The 15,384-nt window shown below is 63.3% G+C and overlaps 2 protein-coding genes across 2 annotated transcripts; one reads left to right on the top strand and one right to left on the bottom strand.

Moving 5' to 3' along the window:
- The first annotated feature begins 2,874 nt into the window (after window positions 1-2,874).
- Window positions 2,875-12,120, top strand: PPP1CA (protein phosphatase 1 catalytic subunit alpha). Its single transcript, XM_054171682.1, has 7 exons — window positions 2,875-2,950; window positions 6,036-6,167; window positions 6,823-7,053; window positions 7,927-8,031; window positions 9,210-9,433; window positions 10,401-10,535; window positions 11,716-12,120. Exons 1-7 carry the CDS (start codon window positions 2,896-2,898, stop codon window positions 11,824-11,826), a joined length of 993 nt encoding a protein of 330 aa, XP_054027657.1. The 5' UTR covers window positions 2,875-2,895; the 3' UTR covers window positions 11,827-12,120.
- A 130-nt stretch (window positions 12,121-12,250) lies between these two features.
- On the bottom strand, window positions 12,251-15,384 carry RAD9A (RAD9 checkpoint clamp component A). The gene is made up of 11 exons (XM_054171804.1): window positions 15,266-15,384; window positions 14,551-14,621; window positions 14,325-14,447; window positions 14,118-14,232; window positions 13,942-14,041; window positions 13,279-13,388; window positions 13,089-13,195; window positions 12,936-13,000; window positions 12,740-12,841; window positions 12,438-12,651; window positions 12,251-12,351 (listed from the first exon to the last, which is right to left on the bottom strand). Exons 1-11 carry the CDS (start codon window positions 15,297-15,299, stop codon window positions 12,253-12,255), a joined length of 1,140 nt encoding a protein of 379 aa, XP_054027779.1. The 5' UTR covers window positions 15,300-15,384; the 3' UTR covers window positions 12,251-12,252.

The following is a 15,384-nucleotide window of genomic DNA, read 5'->3' as shown; positions in this document are numbered from 1 at the left end:
ACACACCCCATACCATCCCCTTATGCCCACCCCATACTATCCTCTGCCACCCACCCCATACCATCCCCTTATGCCCCCATACCATCCCCTACCACACCACCCCTGTATCATCCCCTGTCGCCCACCCCCGTGCCATCCCCTGCCACCCACCCCATACCATCCCCTTATGCCCACCCCATACCATCCCCTGCCACACACCCCATACCATCTCCTGCCACACGCCCCTGTACCATCCCCTGCCACCTACCCCATACCAACCCCTGCCACACACACCTTGGCACTGCCACCCTGCCACGGGCATCCTGCCACCCACCCCATACCATCCCCTGCCACCCACATCTTGTCACCCCCTGCCTCCCACCGCTACTAGCACCTTGTCAGCTGCACCCTGCCACCGGCACCCACTGCCACCTTCCCCTGGCACAGCCACCAGCACCCCAAGGGCCCGGGGGTGCTGCCCAGCCGGCGCTGCAGCGCCGCTGCCTGCATGCAGAGCCGCTCCCTGCGGGCACCCGTGCACACGGACGGGCCCCACAGCCCTGCAGCTCTCTGCGCACACGGGCTTGGGCACACCGCTGCACGCATGCAGGCACGCACACACGTGCAGACAGACATGCAGACATCAGGCGAGCACACACATGCAGGCACGCAGACACGCAGGCACGCAGACACACATGCACAGACACACGTGCAGACGTGGACACGCGCAGCTGCACACACACCTGCAGACAAGCACACACGTGTGCACACCAGCCCACACACTCACGTGTGCACTCACACACACGTGCACATTCACACACTCACACTGACATGTACACACACTCACATGTACACTCACACTCACATGTACACTCACACTGACGTACACACACTCACATGTACACTCACACTCACATGTACACTCACACTGACATGTACACACACTCTCATGTACACTCACACTGACATGTACACACACTCACATGTACACACACTCTCATGTACACTCACACTGACATGTACACACACTCACATGTACGCTCACACTCTCATGTACACTCACACTGACATGTACACACACATATACACACACATGTACACTCACACTCATGTGCACACACTCACACATATACACACACTCACACACATGTACACACACTCATATGTGCACACACACTCACATTCATGTACACACACACTCACACACACATGTACACACAGTCTCACATGTACACTCACACACACACTCATGTACACACACACTCATGTACACAGTCTCACATGTACACTCACACACACACTCATACACACACACACTCATGTACACACAGTCTCACATGTACACTCACACACACACTCACACACACACTCATGTACACACACACTCCTGTACACACAGTCTCACATGTACACTCACACACACACTCATGTACACACACACTCCTGTACACACAGTCTCACATGTACACTCACACACACACTCATGTACACACACACTCATGTACACACACAGTCTCACATGTACACTCACACACACACTCATGTACACACACACTCCTGTACACACAGTCTCACATGTACACTCACACACACACTCATACACACACACACTCCTGTACACACACACTCCTGTACACACACAGTCTCACATGTACACTCACAAACACACTCATACACACACACACTCATGTACACACACAGTCTCACATGTACACTCATACACACACTCATACACACACACACTCCTGTACACACACACTCCTGTACACACACAGTCTCACATGTACACTCACACACACACTCATACACACACTCATACACACACACACTCCTGTACACACAGTCTCACATGTACACTCACACACACACTCATACACACACACACTCCTGTACACACAGTCTCACATGTACACTCACACACACTCGTACCCCCTCTCATTTTCCACTCCTCCGCTCCTCCCCAGCACCTTCCCCCTCTCTGCTCACATCCCCCCTCCGGCCCCCCCCCATTCCCGCCCGCGCCAGCACCCACCGACGGCGACAGCGACAGAGACAGGGTGACAGTGCTTGTCAGTTTGTCCGGTGCTATCAAAGGCTGTGCCAGCTCCGGTCCCGGGCGGGGCGGCCCCGGGGAGGGCCAAGGCGGGGCTGAGGGGGCCCCAAGGAAACGTTGGGGGGGACACAGGGGACACGACAGGGGACACAGGGGACAGGGCCAGCCCGGGGGGGTCACCCGGGGGACGGCTGTAAAACTGACACCGCGCAGCAGAAATGTCAAGGCTGGGGAGGGGGAGCTGTGAGCTGGGGCGGGGAACACAGGCGGGACAAACGGGGCTAGTTGCGTCCCCACGTCGTGCCACCCCAGGCCGTGTCCCCAAGCTTCGGGGTGGCCTTGGGGACATCGAGGTGGCAACAGCCTCCAAGCAACAACCCGGGGATGCTGGCAACAGGTGGCCCCAGGAGCTCGGAGAAAGGAGGGGTGACAGCGGGGATCGACCTATGAAGCTCCCACGGGGCGTGTGCGTGTCCCCTTTGCTCCTTACCGGGGGTCCCCATGCCCCCCCCCCGCCGTGTGTCACTGGCGTCCCCTTATCCCTGCGCCGCAAGCTGGGGACACCCCGCTGCGCCCCCGCAAGCTGGGGTTGTCCTGTCGCTGTGCCCCTGACGTCACACCCACGGTGCCACGGCAAAGGCTGGCACTGCGAGGAAGGATGTCACTATGACAAAGGACGTCACGCTGTCCCCCCAGCCCCGGGGTCACCGGGAGCACCCCCGCTGCCCCCGCCCGGCACCAACCCGGCGGCGGCGGCGCCGACTCCTCCCGGGCGGCAGGGGGCGCGCTGGCGGGGCGGGGCGCGCCGCGGGGGTGGTGCGCGCGGCGTGGCGGGCGGGGCTTGGCGGCAGCGTCCGGCGGCCATGGCGGACACCGAGAAGCTCAACCTCGACTCCATCATCAGCCGCCTCCTGGAGGGTGAGAGGAGCCGGCGCCCGCCGCATTTGCCCGCCCGGGGACACCCGGCGGTCCCGGGAACCCCCTCAGCCCCCTGCGTCGAGCGGCCGCGGGGTCTCGTAACGGCACCGGGACGTTCCGCCCCCTCCCCCCACACCTTGGAACGGCTCCAGGCTCCCTTGTAACGGCGCCGGGACCCCACCACGGCACCGGGGCTTCACCGAGGGCATCCGGCTGCCTCCTTCCTCCCGGCGCCTTACCGCCCCCCACCAGCCCTCTTCCCCCTCCCGGGAATGGCTCCATTTCCTCTCAGCCGCGGCCTCCGGTCCCCCCCCCTCCATTTTCCCCTCAGCGGCCTCCAACCCGCCCCCAGCAGCACCCTCAGAACAGCCCCATTGCCCCCCACAGCGGCCTGCAGCAGCCCACTTCCGCCCCACAGCCGCATTTCCCCTCTCCCCGCGGCCCCCTCCCGCCCCCTCCCGCTCCCCACAGCCCCCTTCCGCTCCCCACAGCCCCTTCCCGCTCCCCACAGCCCCCTTCCCGCTCCCCACAGCCCCCTTCCGCTCCCCACAGCCCCCTTCCGCTCCCCACAGCCCCCTTCCCACTCCCCACAGCCCCTTCCCGCTCCCCACAGCCCCCTTCCGCTCCCCACAGCCCCTTCCCGCTCCCCACAGCCCCCTTCCGCTCCCCACAGCCCCTTCCCGCTCCCCACAGCCCCCTTCCCGCTCCCCACAGCCCCCTTCCGCTCCCCACAGCCCCCTTCCGCTCCCCACAGCCCCCTTCCCACTCCCCACAGCCCCTTCCCGCTCCCCACCGCCCCCTTCCGCTCCCCACAGCCCCTTCCCGCTCCCCACAGCCCCCTTCCGCTCCCCACAGCCCCTTCCCGCTCCCCACAGCCCCCTTCCCGCTCCCCACAGCCCCCTTCCCGCTCCCCACAGCCCCCTTCCCGCTACCCACAGCCCCCTTCCCGCTCCCCACAGCCCCCTTCCCACTCCCCACAGCCCCTTCCCGCTCCCCACAGCCCCCTTCCCACTCCCCACAGCCCCCTTCCGCTCCCCACAGCCCCTTCCCGCCCCTCACAGCCCCCCTTCCGCCCCCCACAGCCCCATTTCTCCCTCCCCAGCAGCCTCCAGCCTCCTTTCCCCCAGACTGCCCCATTCCCCCCCCAGACTGCCCCATTCCCCCCCCAGACTACCCCATTCCCCCCCCCAGACTGCCCCATTCCCCCCCCAGACTGCCCCATTCCCATCCCCACCAATGGCCCCAGACCAGCCCCCACAATGGCCTCAGCCTTCCCCAGCAGCCCCTTTCCATCCCCCCACCACATAGCCCCCCCCCTTATCATTCTCTAGCCTGCACTGCCCTGATTCCAAGTGGCCCTGCCTGCCCCCCAACATCCTCTCCTCCAGCACCCCCAAGGCCCTCAGCAGACCCCCCACAAATGGCCCCGTTGGCCCTCAATGGCATTAGGCTCCCTCAATGTTCCCCATGCCCCCCCAAACAATCCCTTTTGATCCCCTTCCAATGGTGCCCATCCCCCTTAAAGGCCTCCAGCCCACCCCAGCAGCCCCTTTTTCCCCTAAAATGCCCTCATTTTCCCCCTCTCCTGCTGTTTGCACCCCAAACAGCCTCCTTGCCCCCCTACTCCCTGGCTGCAGACTCCCCCCCCAGCAGGCCAGCTGAGCCCTCGCTGGGGGATTGCCCTGGAGCGGAGTGCTTGGGGTGGGAGGGGGTGGGGAACATTGGGGGGGGGAGGGGGTGGGGAACATTGGGGGTGGGAGGGGGTGGGGAACATTGGGGGGGAGAGGTGGAAATCTTGGGCCTGCTCTGTTAGGGGGCTGGATACTGGGGGGGGGGGTGGCTCTGAAGTTTGGGGGGGGGGGGAATGGAGTCTGGGGGCTCAGGATTTGGCAGGAGGGCTGCTGGGTTTGGGACTGGGGGGGCAGCATCAGGGAGTGTGCCAGAGCATAGGGGTGCCAGCTTGGGGGGGCAGCATTAGGGCATGTGCCAGGTTAGGGGGGCATTGCTAGGGAGTGTGTCAGAGCATAGGGGTGCCAGGTTGGGGGGGGCAGCATTAGGGCATGTGCCAGGTTAGGGGGGCATTGCTAGGGAGTGTGTCAGAGCATAGGGGTGCCAGGTTGGGGGGGCAGCATTAGGACATGTGCCAGGTTGTGGGGGGGGCAGCATTAGGGAGTGTGCCAGAGCATAGGGGTGCCAGCTTGGGGGGGCAGCATTAGGATGTGTGCCAGGTTGGGGGGGCAGCATTAGGGCGTGTGCCAGGTTGGGGGGGCAGCATTAGGATGTGTGCCAGGTTGGGGGGGCAGCATTAGGGTGTGTGCCAGGTTGGGGGGGCAGCATTAGGGAGTGTGCCAGAGCATAGGGGTGCCAGGTTGGGGGGGCAGCATTAGGACGTGTGCCAGGTTGGGGGGGCAGCATTAGGGCGTGTGCCAGAGCATAGGGGTGCCAGGTTGTGGGGGGGCAGCATTAGTGCGTGTGCCAGGCTGGGGGGGCAGCATTAGGGCGTGTGCCAGGCTGGGGGGGCAGCATTAGTGCGTGTGCCAGGCTGGGGGGGCAGCATTAGGGCGTGTGCCAGAGCATAGGGGTGCCAGGTTGTGGGGGGGCAGCATTAGGGCGTGTGCCAGGCTGGGGGGGCAGCATTAGGACGTGTGCCAGGTTGGGGGGGGCAGCATTAGGGAGTGTGCCAGAGCATAGGGGTGCCAGGCTGGGGGGGCAGCATTAGGGTGTGTGCCAGAGCATAGGGGTGCCAGGCTGGGGGGGCAGCATTAGGGCATGTGCCAGGCTGGGGGGGCAGCATTAGGGCATGTGCCAGGCTGGGGGGGCAGCATTAGGGCATGTGCCAGGCTGGGGGGGCAGCATTAGGGAGTGTGCCAGAGCATAGGGGTGCCAGGCTGGGGGGGGCAGCATTAGGGCGTGTGCCAGCTGGGGGGGGTCTGGGAGGAGGGAGGTGCCCCGAGGTTGGTGGGGGACAGCCCCGAGTCTTTGCTGAGCATCTCCCCCGGCCGCCTGTGGGCACAGGGCTTGGCAGCAGCCCCGTGCCCCCGGTGCCAGGGGCCCTCACGCCTGCTCTCTCCTGGGGGGGGCGCAGTGCAAGGCTCGCGGCCGGGCAAGAACGTGCAGCTGACCGAGAACGAGATCCGCGGGCTCTGCCTCAAGTCGAGGGAGATCTTCCTCAGCCAGCCCATCCTCCTGGAGCTGGAAGCTCCCCTCAAGATCTGTGGTGAGAGCTCTTGAGTGGTGGGGGAGGGCACCATGCCGGCGGGCACGGCCTGGCACCTTGGGCAGTTCAAGAGGGACAGGGCTCTGCTGGAGAGGGCGCAGCGGAGGGCGGTGAGGGCACTGCAGCGCTGCCTGGGGAGGAGAGGCTGAGGGACCTGGGGCTGTTCAGTCTGGAGAGGAGAAGACACAGAGGGGATTTAATAAAGGTTTGTAAATCTCTGAGGGCTGGGGGTCAGGAGGGAGGGCACAGGCTCTGCTCGCTTGCTCCCTGTGACAGGGCGAGGAGCAACGGATGCAAGCTGCAGCACAGGAGGTTCCATCTCAGCACAAGGGGGAACTTCTGCCCTGGGAGGGTCCCAGAGCACTGGAGCAGGCTGCCCAGAGAGGTTGTGGAGTCTCCTGCTCTGGAGACTTTCCAGCCCCATCTGGATGTGTTCCTGTGTGACCTGAGCTAGATTGTATGGCCCTGCTCTGGCAGGGGGGTTGGACTGGGTGATCTCTTTGGGTCCCTTCCAACCCCTGACATCCTGTGAGCCTGTGTGAAAGCCTGCATTGGCAGAGGGTCCCCAGTACAGCCTGGGGGAGGCAGGAGGGGTGGCTTGAGGAGCTGGGATTCCTCCCTCACCTTGTAGTGTGATGTCCCCCCCCCGTCTCAGGTGACATCCACGGGCAGTACTACGACTTGCTGAGGCTTTTCGAGTACGGGGGCTTCCCCCCCGAGAGCAACTACCTGTTCCTGGGTGACTACGTGGACAGGGGCAAGCAGTCCCTGGAGACCATCTGCCTCCTGCTGGCCTACAAGATCAAGTACCCTGAGAACTTCTTCCTGCTGCGGGGCAACCACGAGTGTGCCAGCATCAACCGCATCTACGGCTTCTACGACGAGTGTGGGTGACCCCCACAGCCCCCTGCCCCCTCACCGCTGCCCTCCCCCAGCCCCACAGCCTCCTTGCTCTCCCTGTGTTCCCCAAGACTGCTCCCAGCCCTCTGTGTCCCTTCACAACACCTCTGCCACCTCACGTTCCCCACGACCCCTCTGCCATCCCCATGTGTCCCCCTGCACCCCCTTCACCACCCCACAACCCCTCTGCCATCCCCATGTGTCCCCCTGCACCCCCTTCACCACCTCACAACCCCTCTGCCATCCCCATGTGTCCCCTGCACCCCCTTCACCACCCCACAACCCCTCTGCCATCCCCATGTGTCCCCCTGCACCCCCTTCACCACCCCACAACCCCTCTGCCATCCCCATGTGTCCCCCTGCACCCCCTTCATCACCCCACAACCCCTCTGCCATCCCCATGTGTCCCTCTGCACCTTCACCACCCCACAACCCCTCTGCCATCCCCATGTGTCCCCCTGCATCCCCTTCACCACCCCACAACCCCCCCTGCCTCCTCACATCTCCACCACAAGCATTCTGCCACCTCTGTGTCTTCTTGCCCCCTTGTGTCCCTGTGTCCCCCCTGCTATGTGCTTCTGCTCCCCCCCCCATTCTCATGCCACCCTTATGTTCCCTTGCCACCCTTGTGCCAGCCTATCTCCCCCAGCACCATCCACACTGAGTGTCCCACACCCACCTCCTGCCCCCCTCAGAGGTGCCAACAATCTCCCTCCCAGATGCCACCACCCTATTGCATTGCCAGAGCCAGTGAGAAGCTGCATGTGCTTCACCTGGGGGGCACAAGCCTACATTGGGGACCCCTGTACCCCCCCCCAAAAGGGGCATCCTGGCACCCACACCCCCCTGTGCCTTGCAGGCAAGCGGAGATACAACATCAAGCTCTGGAAGACCTTCACTGACTGCTTCAACTGTTTGCCCATTGCTGCCATCGTGGATGAGAAGATCTTCTGCTGTCATGGAGGTAGGCACAGGGCTGGAGGAAGGGGGCAGGAGCTGTGTGCTGATGTCTTAGGGGTTCTGCTGGAGGGTTGGAAGCTCCCAAGAGGGGTCTGGCCAGGCTGGATCCATGGGGAGGTCAATGGGATGAGGTTCACCCAGGGCAAGAGCTGGGTCCTGCACTTGGGTCACAACCCCACGAAGGCTCCAGGCTGGGGGCAGAGTGGAAACTGCCTGGTGGGAAAGGCCCTGGGGGGGTTGGTGACAGCAGCTGGGGATGAGCCAGGGGGTGCCCAGCTGGCCAAGGAGGCCACCAGCAGCCTGGCCTGGAGCAGCAAGAGTGTGGCCAGCAGGAGCAGGGCAGGGATTGTCCCCTGGGCTGGGCACTGCTGAGGCCACAGCTGGAATCCTGGGGGCAGTTTTGGGCCTCTCACTCCCAGAAGGACATTGGGGAGCTGGAGCAGGGCCAAAGAAGGGCAACCAAGCTGGGGAAGGGGCTGGAGAACAGGGCTGGGGAGGAGCAGCTGAGGGAGCTGGGGGTGTTGAGCCTGGAGAGGAGGAGGCTGTGGGGAGAGCTTCTGGCTCTCTGCAACTCAGAGTCACAGAATCACCAAGGTTGGAAGAGACCTCAAAGATCACCAAGTCCAACCTGTCACCACAGACCTCATGACCAGACCATGGCACCAAGTGCCACGTCCAATCCCCTCCTGAACCCCTCCAGGGATGGGGACTCCACCACCTCCCTGGGCAGCACATTCCCATGGCCAACAACTCTCTCAGTGAAGAACTTTCTCCTCACCTCAAGCCTAAACTTGCCCTGGTGCAGCTTGAGGCTGTGTCCTCAACTCCCTGCAAGGAGGCTGGAGCCAGGTGGGGGTTGGGCTCTTGTGCCAATTAACAAGTGACAGGATGAGGAGATGGACTCGAGTTGCCCAGGGGGGGGTTAGGTTGGACATGAGGAGAAACACTCTCACCCAAAGGGTTGTCAAGGCCTGTCCCAGGCTGCCCAGGGCCGCGTTGGAGTCCCCACCCCTGGAGAAGGCTCCAAAGCCCTGGAGCTGCGGTGCTGGGGGCCACGGCTCGGTGCTGCCCGGGGGGGGTGCTGGGGGAAGGGTTGCACTCCAGGCTCTTGAAGCTCTCCTCCCCCTGCAACCGTTCTGCCGACGCCGAGCGGGGCCTGGCCTCCTCCTGCTCCCCCCGCAGGGCTGTCCCCCGACCTGCAGTCGATGGAGCAGATCCGGCGGATCATGCGGCCCACGGACGTGCCGGACCAGGGGCTGCTGTGCGACCTCCTGTGGTCGGACCCCGACAAGGACGTGCAGGGCTGGGGCGAGAACGACCGCGGCGTCTCCTTCACCTTCGGCGCCGAGGTGGTGGCCAAGTTCCTGCACAAGCACGACCTGGACCTCATCTGCCGGGCGCACCAGGTACCGCCGTGCCCACGCCGCTGCCGTGCCCGGGCACGGGGCTCAGCCCTGGACCCGAGATGCTTGGCCTTGGGGGTGTTGGAGGGGACCTTGGGGGCTGGGCTTCTGCAGCTTTTTGCCCCAGGAGGTGAGGTTTTTGCCCATGGGAGGTGAAGTTTTGCCCCAGAGGTGAGGTTTTTGCCCCTGGGAGGTGAAGTTTTGCCCCAGGGGTGAGGGTTTGCCCCTGGGAGGTGAAGTTTTGCCCCCAAGGTAGAGTATTTGCCCCTGGGGTGAGGTTTTGCCCCTGAGAGGTAAGGTTTTGCCCCAGGGGGTGGATATTGGCACAGGGCAGTGGGTATCTGCCCCAAGGGGATGTGAGTACTCGACCCAAGGCACAGGGACTTGCACCATGGTGTGGTTATTTGCCCTCCCAGGGTGGTAATTTGCTCCTGGGAGCAGGGATTTGCCCTGAGATGTGGGCATTTGCCCCAGAGCAGGGAGGTTTTGCCCCAGGGGTTGGCTTCTTGCCCTTAATGGGGTGAACTTTTGCCCCAGAGGGTGGCTTTTTGCCCCCATCAGGGTGGGTTTTGCCCCAGAGGGGGTGAGTATCTACTCCAGGAGCTGGGCATGCCCCCCAGGGCATTGACACTCACCTCAGAGGGGGTTAAGTGTTTGCCCCAGGGTGTCTTTGCTTGCCCCTGAAGCTAGATATTCACCCCAGGGGGTTGATATTTGCCCCAGGGGGGTGGCTGTTCACCCCTGTAGGGGGCAGATGTTTGCCCTGGGTGGGGTGGGGATGAGTATTCACTCCAGGAGCTGGACGTTCAACCCCCGGCGGTGGGCATTTCCGCCCAGGGGGGTGACGTTTTCCCCCCTGGGGTGGAGGTTTTCCCCCAGGAGGTTGGCTGCATGCCCCTGGTGGGGGTATTTGTGCCCTGGGGGGGCGCCCATGTGCTGTTTAACCCTCCCTGCCCCCTCCCTTCTCCAGGTGGTAGAGGACGGGTACGAGTTCTTCGCCAAGCGCCAGCTGGTCACCCTCTTCTCAGCCCCCAACTACTGCGGGGAGTTCGACAACGCCGGGGCCATGATGAGCGTGGACGAGACCCTGATGTGCTCCTTCCAGGTGGGTCTGGGCGGGGGGGGTGTCACACACAGCTGGGGGGGGGGGTGTCACACACAGCTGGGGGGGGGGTGTCACACACAGCTGGGGGGGGGTGTCACACACAGCTGGGGGGGGGGTCACACACAGCTGGGGGGGTGTCACACACAGCCAGCAGGGGGGCATCGCACACAGACCCAGGGTGGGCGCTGCGGGCGGGCCCTGCGACCTGCCGAGGTGGGGAGGAACTGGGGGCAGCCTCCACACACGGCTCTGGGGTGGGGGAGAGGGGAGTTGGGGCAGGCTGTGCAACCCCCTCGACACCTTTGCCTCACACACACCTCACACTTGCTCCCCTCTCTTTTCCTTCCCCCCCTCCCCCTGCTTTTCTCCCTCGTTTTTCCTCCCCTCACCATTTTCTCCTCCCCTTTCATCCTTTGCTCTTTTTGTTCTCCTTTTGGCCTCCCCTCGCCCCTCTTTGGCCTCCCCTCACCCCTTTTTTACCCCCCCTTGCTTTTTCCCTGTCTCACCCTTTTCCCCTCCCTCCCCCCCCAATTTCTCTCTCCCTCCCCCCCAATTTCTCTCTCCCTCCCCCCCAATTTCTCTCTCCCTCCCCCCCCAATTTCTCTCTCCCTCCCCCCCCAATTTCTCTCTCCCTCCCCCCCCAATTTCTCTCTCCCTCCCCCCCATTTCTCTCTCCCTCCCCCCCCATTTCTCTCTCCCTCCCCCCCCAATTTCTCTCTCCCTCCCCCCCCAATTTCTCTCTCCCTCCCCCCCCAATTCTCTCTCCCTCCCCCCCCATTTCTCTCTCCCTCCCTCCCCATTTCTCTCTCCCTCCCTCCCCATTTCTCCCTCCCTCCCCATTTCTCCCTCCCCCCCATTTCTCCCTCCCCCCCATTTCTCCCTCCCCCCCATTTCTCCCTCCCCCCCATTTCTCCCTCCCCCCCATTTCTCCCTCCCTCCCCCCCCATTTCTCCCTCCCTCCCCCCCCATTTCTCCCTCCCTCCCCCCCAATTTCTCTCTCCCTCCCCCCCAATTTCTCTCTCCCTTTCTTCACACCCTCCTCACCCTTTCCTCCTTTTTCCACCTTCCCCCCCACCCTTTTCCCCCCCCCCAACCCTTTTTTATCCCCCCACCCTTTTCTACCCCCCACCCTTTCCTGACTCCCACCTCACCCTCTCCCCCCCCGTTTCTCCCTGCCCAGATCCTGAAGCCAGCTGACAAGAACAAGGGCAAATATGGGCAGTTCAGTGGGCTGAACCCTGCCGGCCGCCCTGTGACCCCCCCTCGAAACTCTGCCAAAGCCAAGAAATGAGCCCTCAGCTGCCCTTCCACCCCACGCTGGGGGGGGGTCTGGAGGATCCCTCCTCCCTCCCCCCCCAGCCCCCCTAAACATCAGGTCACCTTTTCAAGTCGGTTTTTTATTTGGAAGATCCTGCCTTCCCCCCCCCCCTCTCTCCCCCAGCCAAGCTCCACCAAACCAAATCCAGCTGCCCCCCACAGACCACTCTGAGGGCAGGGCTGAGGTTGGGGAGGGGGCAGTTACAAAGCCCAGAGCCCAGCCCTGGGGTTGGTGGGGGAGTGGGGGGGGGGAACAGTGGAGGGGGTGGGGGGTAGGGAAGCAAGGATGCTTTTTTTGAGGAATAAACTTGTAATGGGTCATGTTTAGGAGCTGCTGGTGGATTGGGGAGGACACTGTGTGTGTGGTGGGGGTGTTATGAAGGGGGGGGGGTGGGGGTCTTCAGGAGTCGTTGTCACTGTCCTCTGCCAGCACCTCCTGGGTGGGGGCCAGGATCTGCTCCCCTGGCGTCAGCACCGAGCCGAAAAACAACGACCGAAACTGGGGGAGGGAGAACATGGGGGTCAGGAGGGGGCTGTACCCCCTCTGCCCCCACCTCCCCAGCTAGACAAATGCCCATCCCACACCTTTTTGTGAGGGGGGGTGCCTGGCACCGCTCCCTCCTCCTCCTCTTCTTCCTCTTCCTCCTCCTCAGGGTCGCTTTGGGCTGGACATGGGGTGTGTAGGGGGAAGGTGGGGCTGGGGGGCACCTCGGGCTCCTCCTCAGCTTCCATGGCAACCATGTAGGACTCGAGGTCATCAGGGAGGTCATCAGAAGGGTGGGGCAGACTGGAGACGTTGCTGGGGTGAGAAGTGAGCAAGCAGGGGCAGATTGGTGACCGTTCACTCTGGTCCCTGCTGATGCCACCCAACACCATCCTCAGCTTACCCATTAGCCATGGGGGGCTGCGAGTCACTTTTGGGGTCCAAGAGGGTGGCCAGCACCAGGTGGACCTCCAGGACAGCATCTTCCAGGGTGAAGATCACCGGCCTGGGAGGAGGGTGGAAGGCCACAAAGGGTTGTGAGGGTTGGGGGCAGCCAAGGGCAGGTTGGCACAGGGGTGGGTTGAGATGCCCACTCCTACCTGCCGGGCACATCGTAGTGGATGGTGAGGGGCAGGTTGGAGGCCTCAGCGAAGGTCAGCAGCCCCTGTCAGGTGGAGAGGGACAAAGAAGGGGTTGGGAGGGGTTCAATGGAGTGACCCCAAGGTTTGGGAGGTTTCCCAGCAGGGCCTGACCCGGAACTCCTTAAGGCAGAAGGTGATGGAGGAGCCTGGGGTCACTGCCACCCTCTGGAACTCGTCCTCTGCCAGCCACAGCTCTGTCACCATTGTCTTCTTCAGCTCTGGGGGTGATGGCAAGTCAGGGAGTTGTGGTGGCACCCCAAGGCCAGGGAAGGGGCACCCACTTCCCCCCCAGGGGGCTCACCCATCTCATCCTCCACGTAGTTTTGGAGGCTGATCTTGCCCCCAGGGCCAGCCCCCAGCGTCACTTCAGCCAGAGTCTGGGGGAAGTGAACCACGGCCTCTGCCAGCACCCTGCAGGCACAGGGGAGGGTGAGTGAGGGCAGCTGGGGCTGACCACCCCAACTCCCCCCCAGGGTCCCACCTTTAACTCTCCTTTATACCCCTGCCCACCTTGGTGCCACTCCAGTGTCCCTTTTGTGCCACCCACATCACTTTTATCACCCCAGTGTCCCCTTTGTGCTGACCCAGGCGCCCCCTGCCATCCCTTCTACCCTGGTGCCACCTTGGGTGTCACTTTCATGCCATCCAACTGTCCTTCTCCATCCCAGCCTCTACCACCTCCCACCTTAGTACCATCTCCATGTTCCCTTTGTGCCACCTACCCAGGCTCTCCATGCCCTCCTTCCCTACCCTGATGCCAACTCAGTGTCCTCTTCATGCATCTTCTTTGCTGCTCCAGGATCCCTTCTCTTCCACCCCAGCCTCCCTCGGCAATGTGGTGCCACCTCGGTGTCCCCTTTGTGCCACCTACACACCCTTTGCCACCCCAGCCTCTACCTCATCCCATCTTTCTGTGCCACCTCCATCCCCTTGGAGAGCTCAGTGTCCCTGTGCTGCCACCCACCGTGCTGGGGCACAGAGGCTGCTGGCACACTGCTGGATGTCGAAGACAGCCTGGAGCCGCTCGCACTCCTGGAAAGCCAGGTTGTGAGTCTTGGTGACACCTGGCAGAGAGGCGACCAGCTCAGCAGGGCAGGCTGGCAGTGCCACCACATGCCCCCTCCCAGCGCTGGCACTCACCATACTTGCAGTGGAGCTGCAGGACCAGGCGGTTGGCGCTGGGCTTGAGCAGGATCAGACATTTCCCCACCGTCTTCTCCAGGGAAGGCAGCGAGCGGAAGACACCCAGGAAGGACTGTAAGGAAGGGGCAGGAGAGGGGACAGTCACCCTTACCTGGCACCCCTCACCCTCAAGAAGCTTGGGGGTGCCCAGGCAGGGGGCTTCACCTTCATGAGAACTTTGCATCGGAAGGGTTGGGGCTCAGGCAGCTGGTACAGCTGGAAGAAGAGGGGCGCGAAGAGGAAGGAGGCGAAGGCTGAGCGCGAGGAGTTGACGGAGCGGAGGGACAGCTTGTGGGGGAAGACACAGAGCGTTGGCACCAGCTGAGACACACAGCGGGCACAAGAGGCAAGCTCCCAGCCGGCTCTGCCCCCCAGGCCTGGTGCCTCGTACCCCGCAATCGGTGGGCTCCAGGTAGAGCTCGTCCCCAATGCGGGACAGGGAGTGCACAGCACGGCCGAGAACTGGGGGTGAGGAGAAGGGGAGGGTCAGGCGGGGTGCTCCTGTGCCCCCCCCCGCCCTGTACTCCCATTGCTTCCCATTCTTCAGGGATACAACCCCACACCTCTCAAATCCCATGTCCCTCATGTCCCCCATTCCCCTCACATCCCTTGTACCCCCCCAGTTCCTTTCCATCCCCACTCCTTTCATGCCTCCTCTACTCCCTGTGCCCCACTCCCCCATGCTCCTCAAAATCCTTCTGCCGCCCCCATGCCCTTCACTCCCCGTGTCCACCACTCTCCATGCCGTCCCACTCCCGCTAAACCCCTTGCAGCCCACACACTCAATGCCCCACACCTCTTCTATGCTCCCACACCACCGATGACCCCACACCCACCAAACCCCCTGTGCATTCCCCACATCCCCCACTCCCCAGTGGCCCCTCACACCATCATTCCCACCAACCCCCCCTGTGACACCCCCACCCCTACGCCACACACCCCAGTGCCCCCAGCACTCTCCTTGCTCCCCGCTCGCCCGTGCCCCCCATACCCACTGTGCCCCTCTACCACTGTAGTGCCCCCCCCACCTCCGTTCCCCACTCACCTCCCACGCCCCGTGTTCCACCACCACTCCAAACACACCCCTCCACCCCCGACCCTCTCACCTTTGACGTTGCCCCCGATGATGACGCCCTTCATGGCGCGGGGTCAGCACCGGCACACGTGGGGGGGCTTCGCGCCTGCCGCCCAGGCCCCACCCCAGCGCTTAGGCCCCGCCCCAACT

The sequence above is a fragment of the Dryobates pubescens genome, chromosome 22, assembly GCF_014839835.1.
Source record: "Dryobates pubescens isolate bDryPub1 chromosome 22, bDryPub1.pri, whole genome shotgun sequence".
Taxonomy (NCBI): domain Eukaryota; kingdom Metazoa; phylum Chordata; class Aves; order Piciformes; family Picidae; genus Dryobates; species Dryobates pubescens.
The sequence above is the reverse complement of the archived record's forward strand: the minus strand, read 5'-3'. Positions and strand labels throughout refer to the sequence as shown.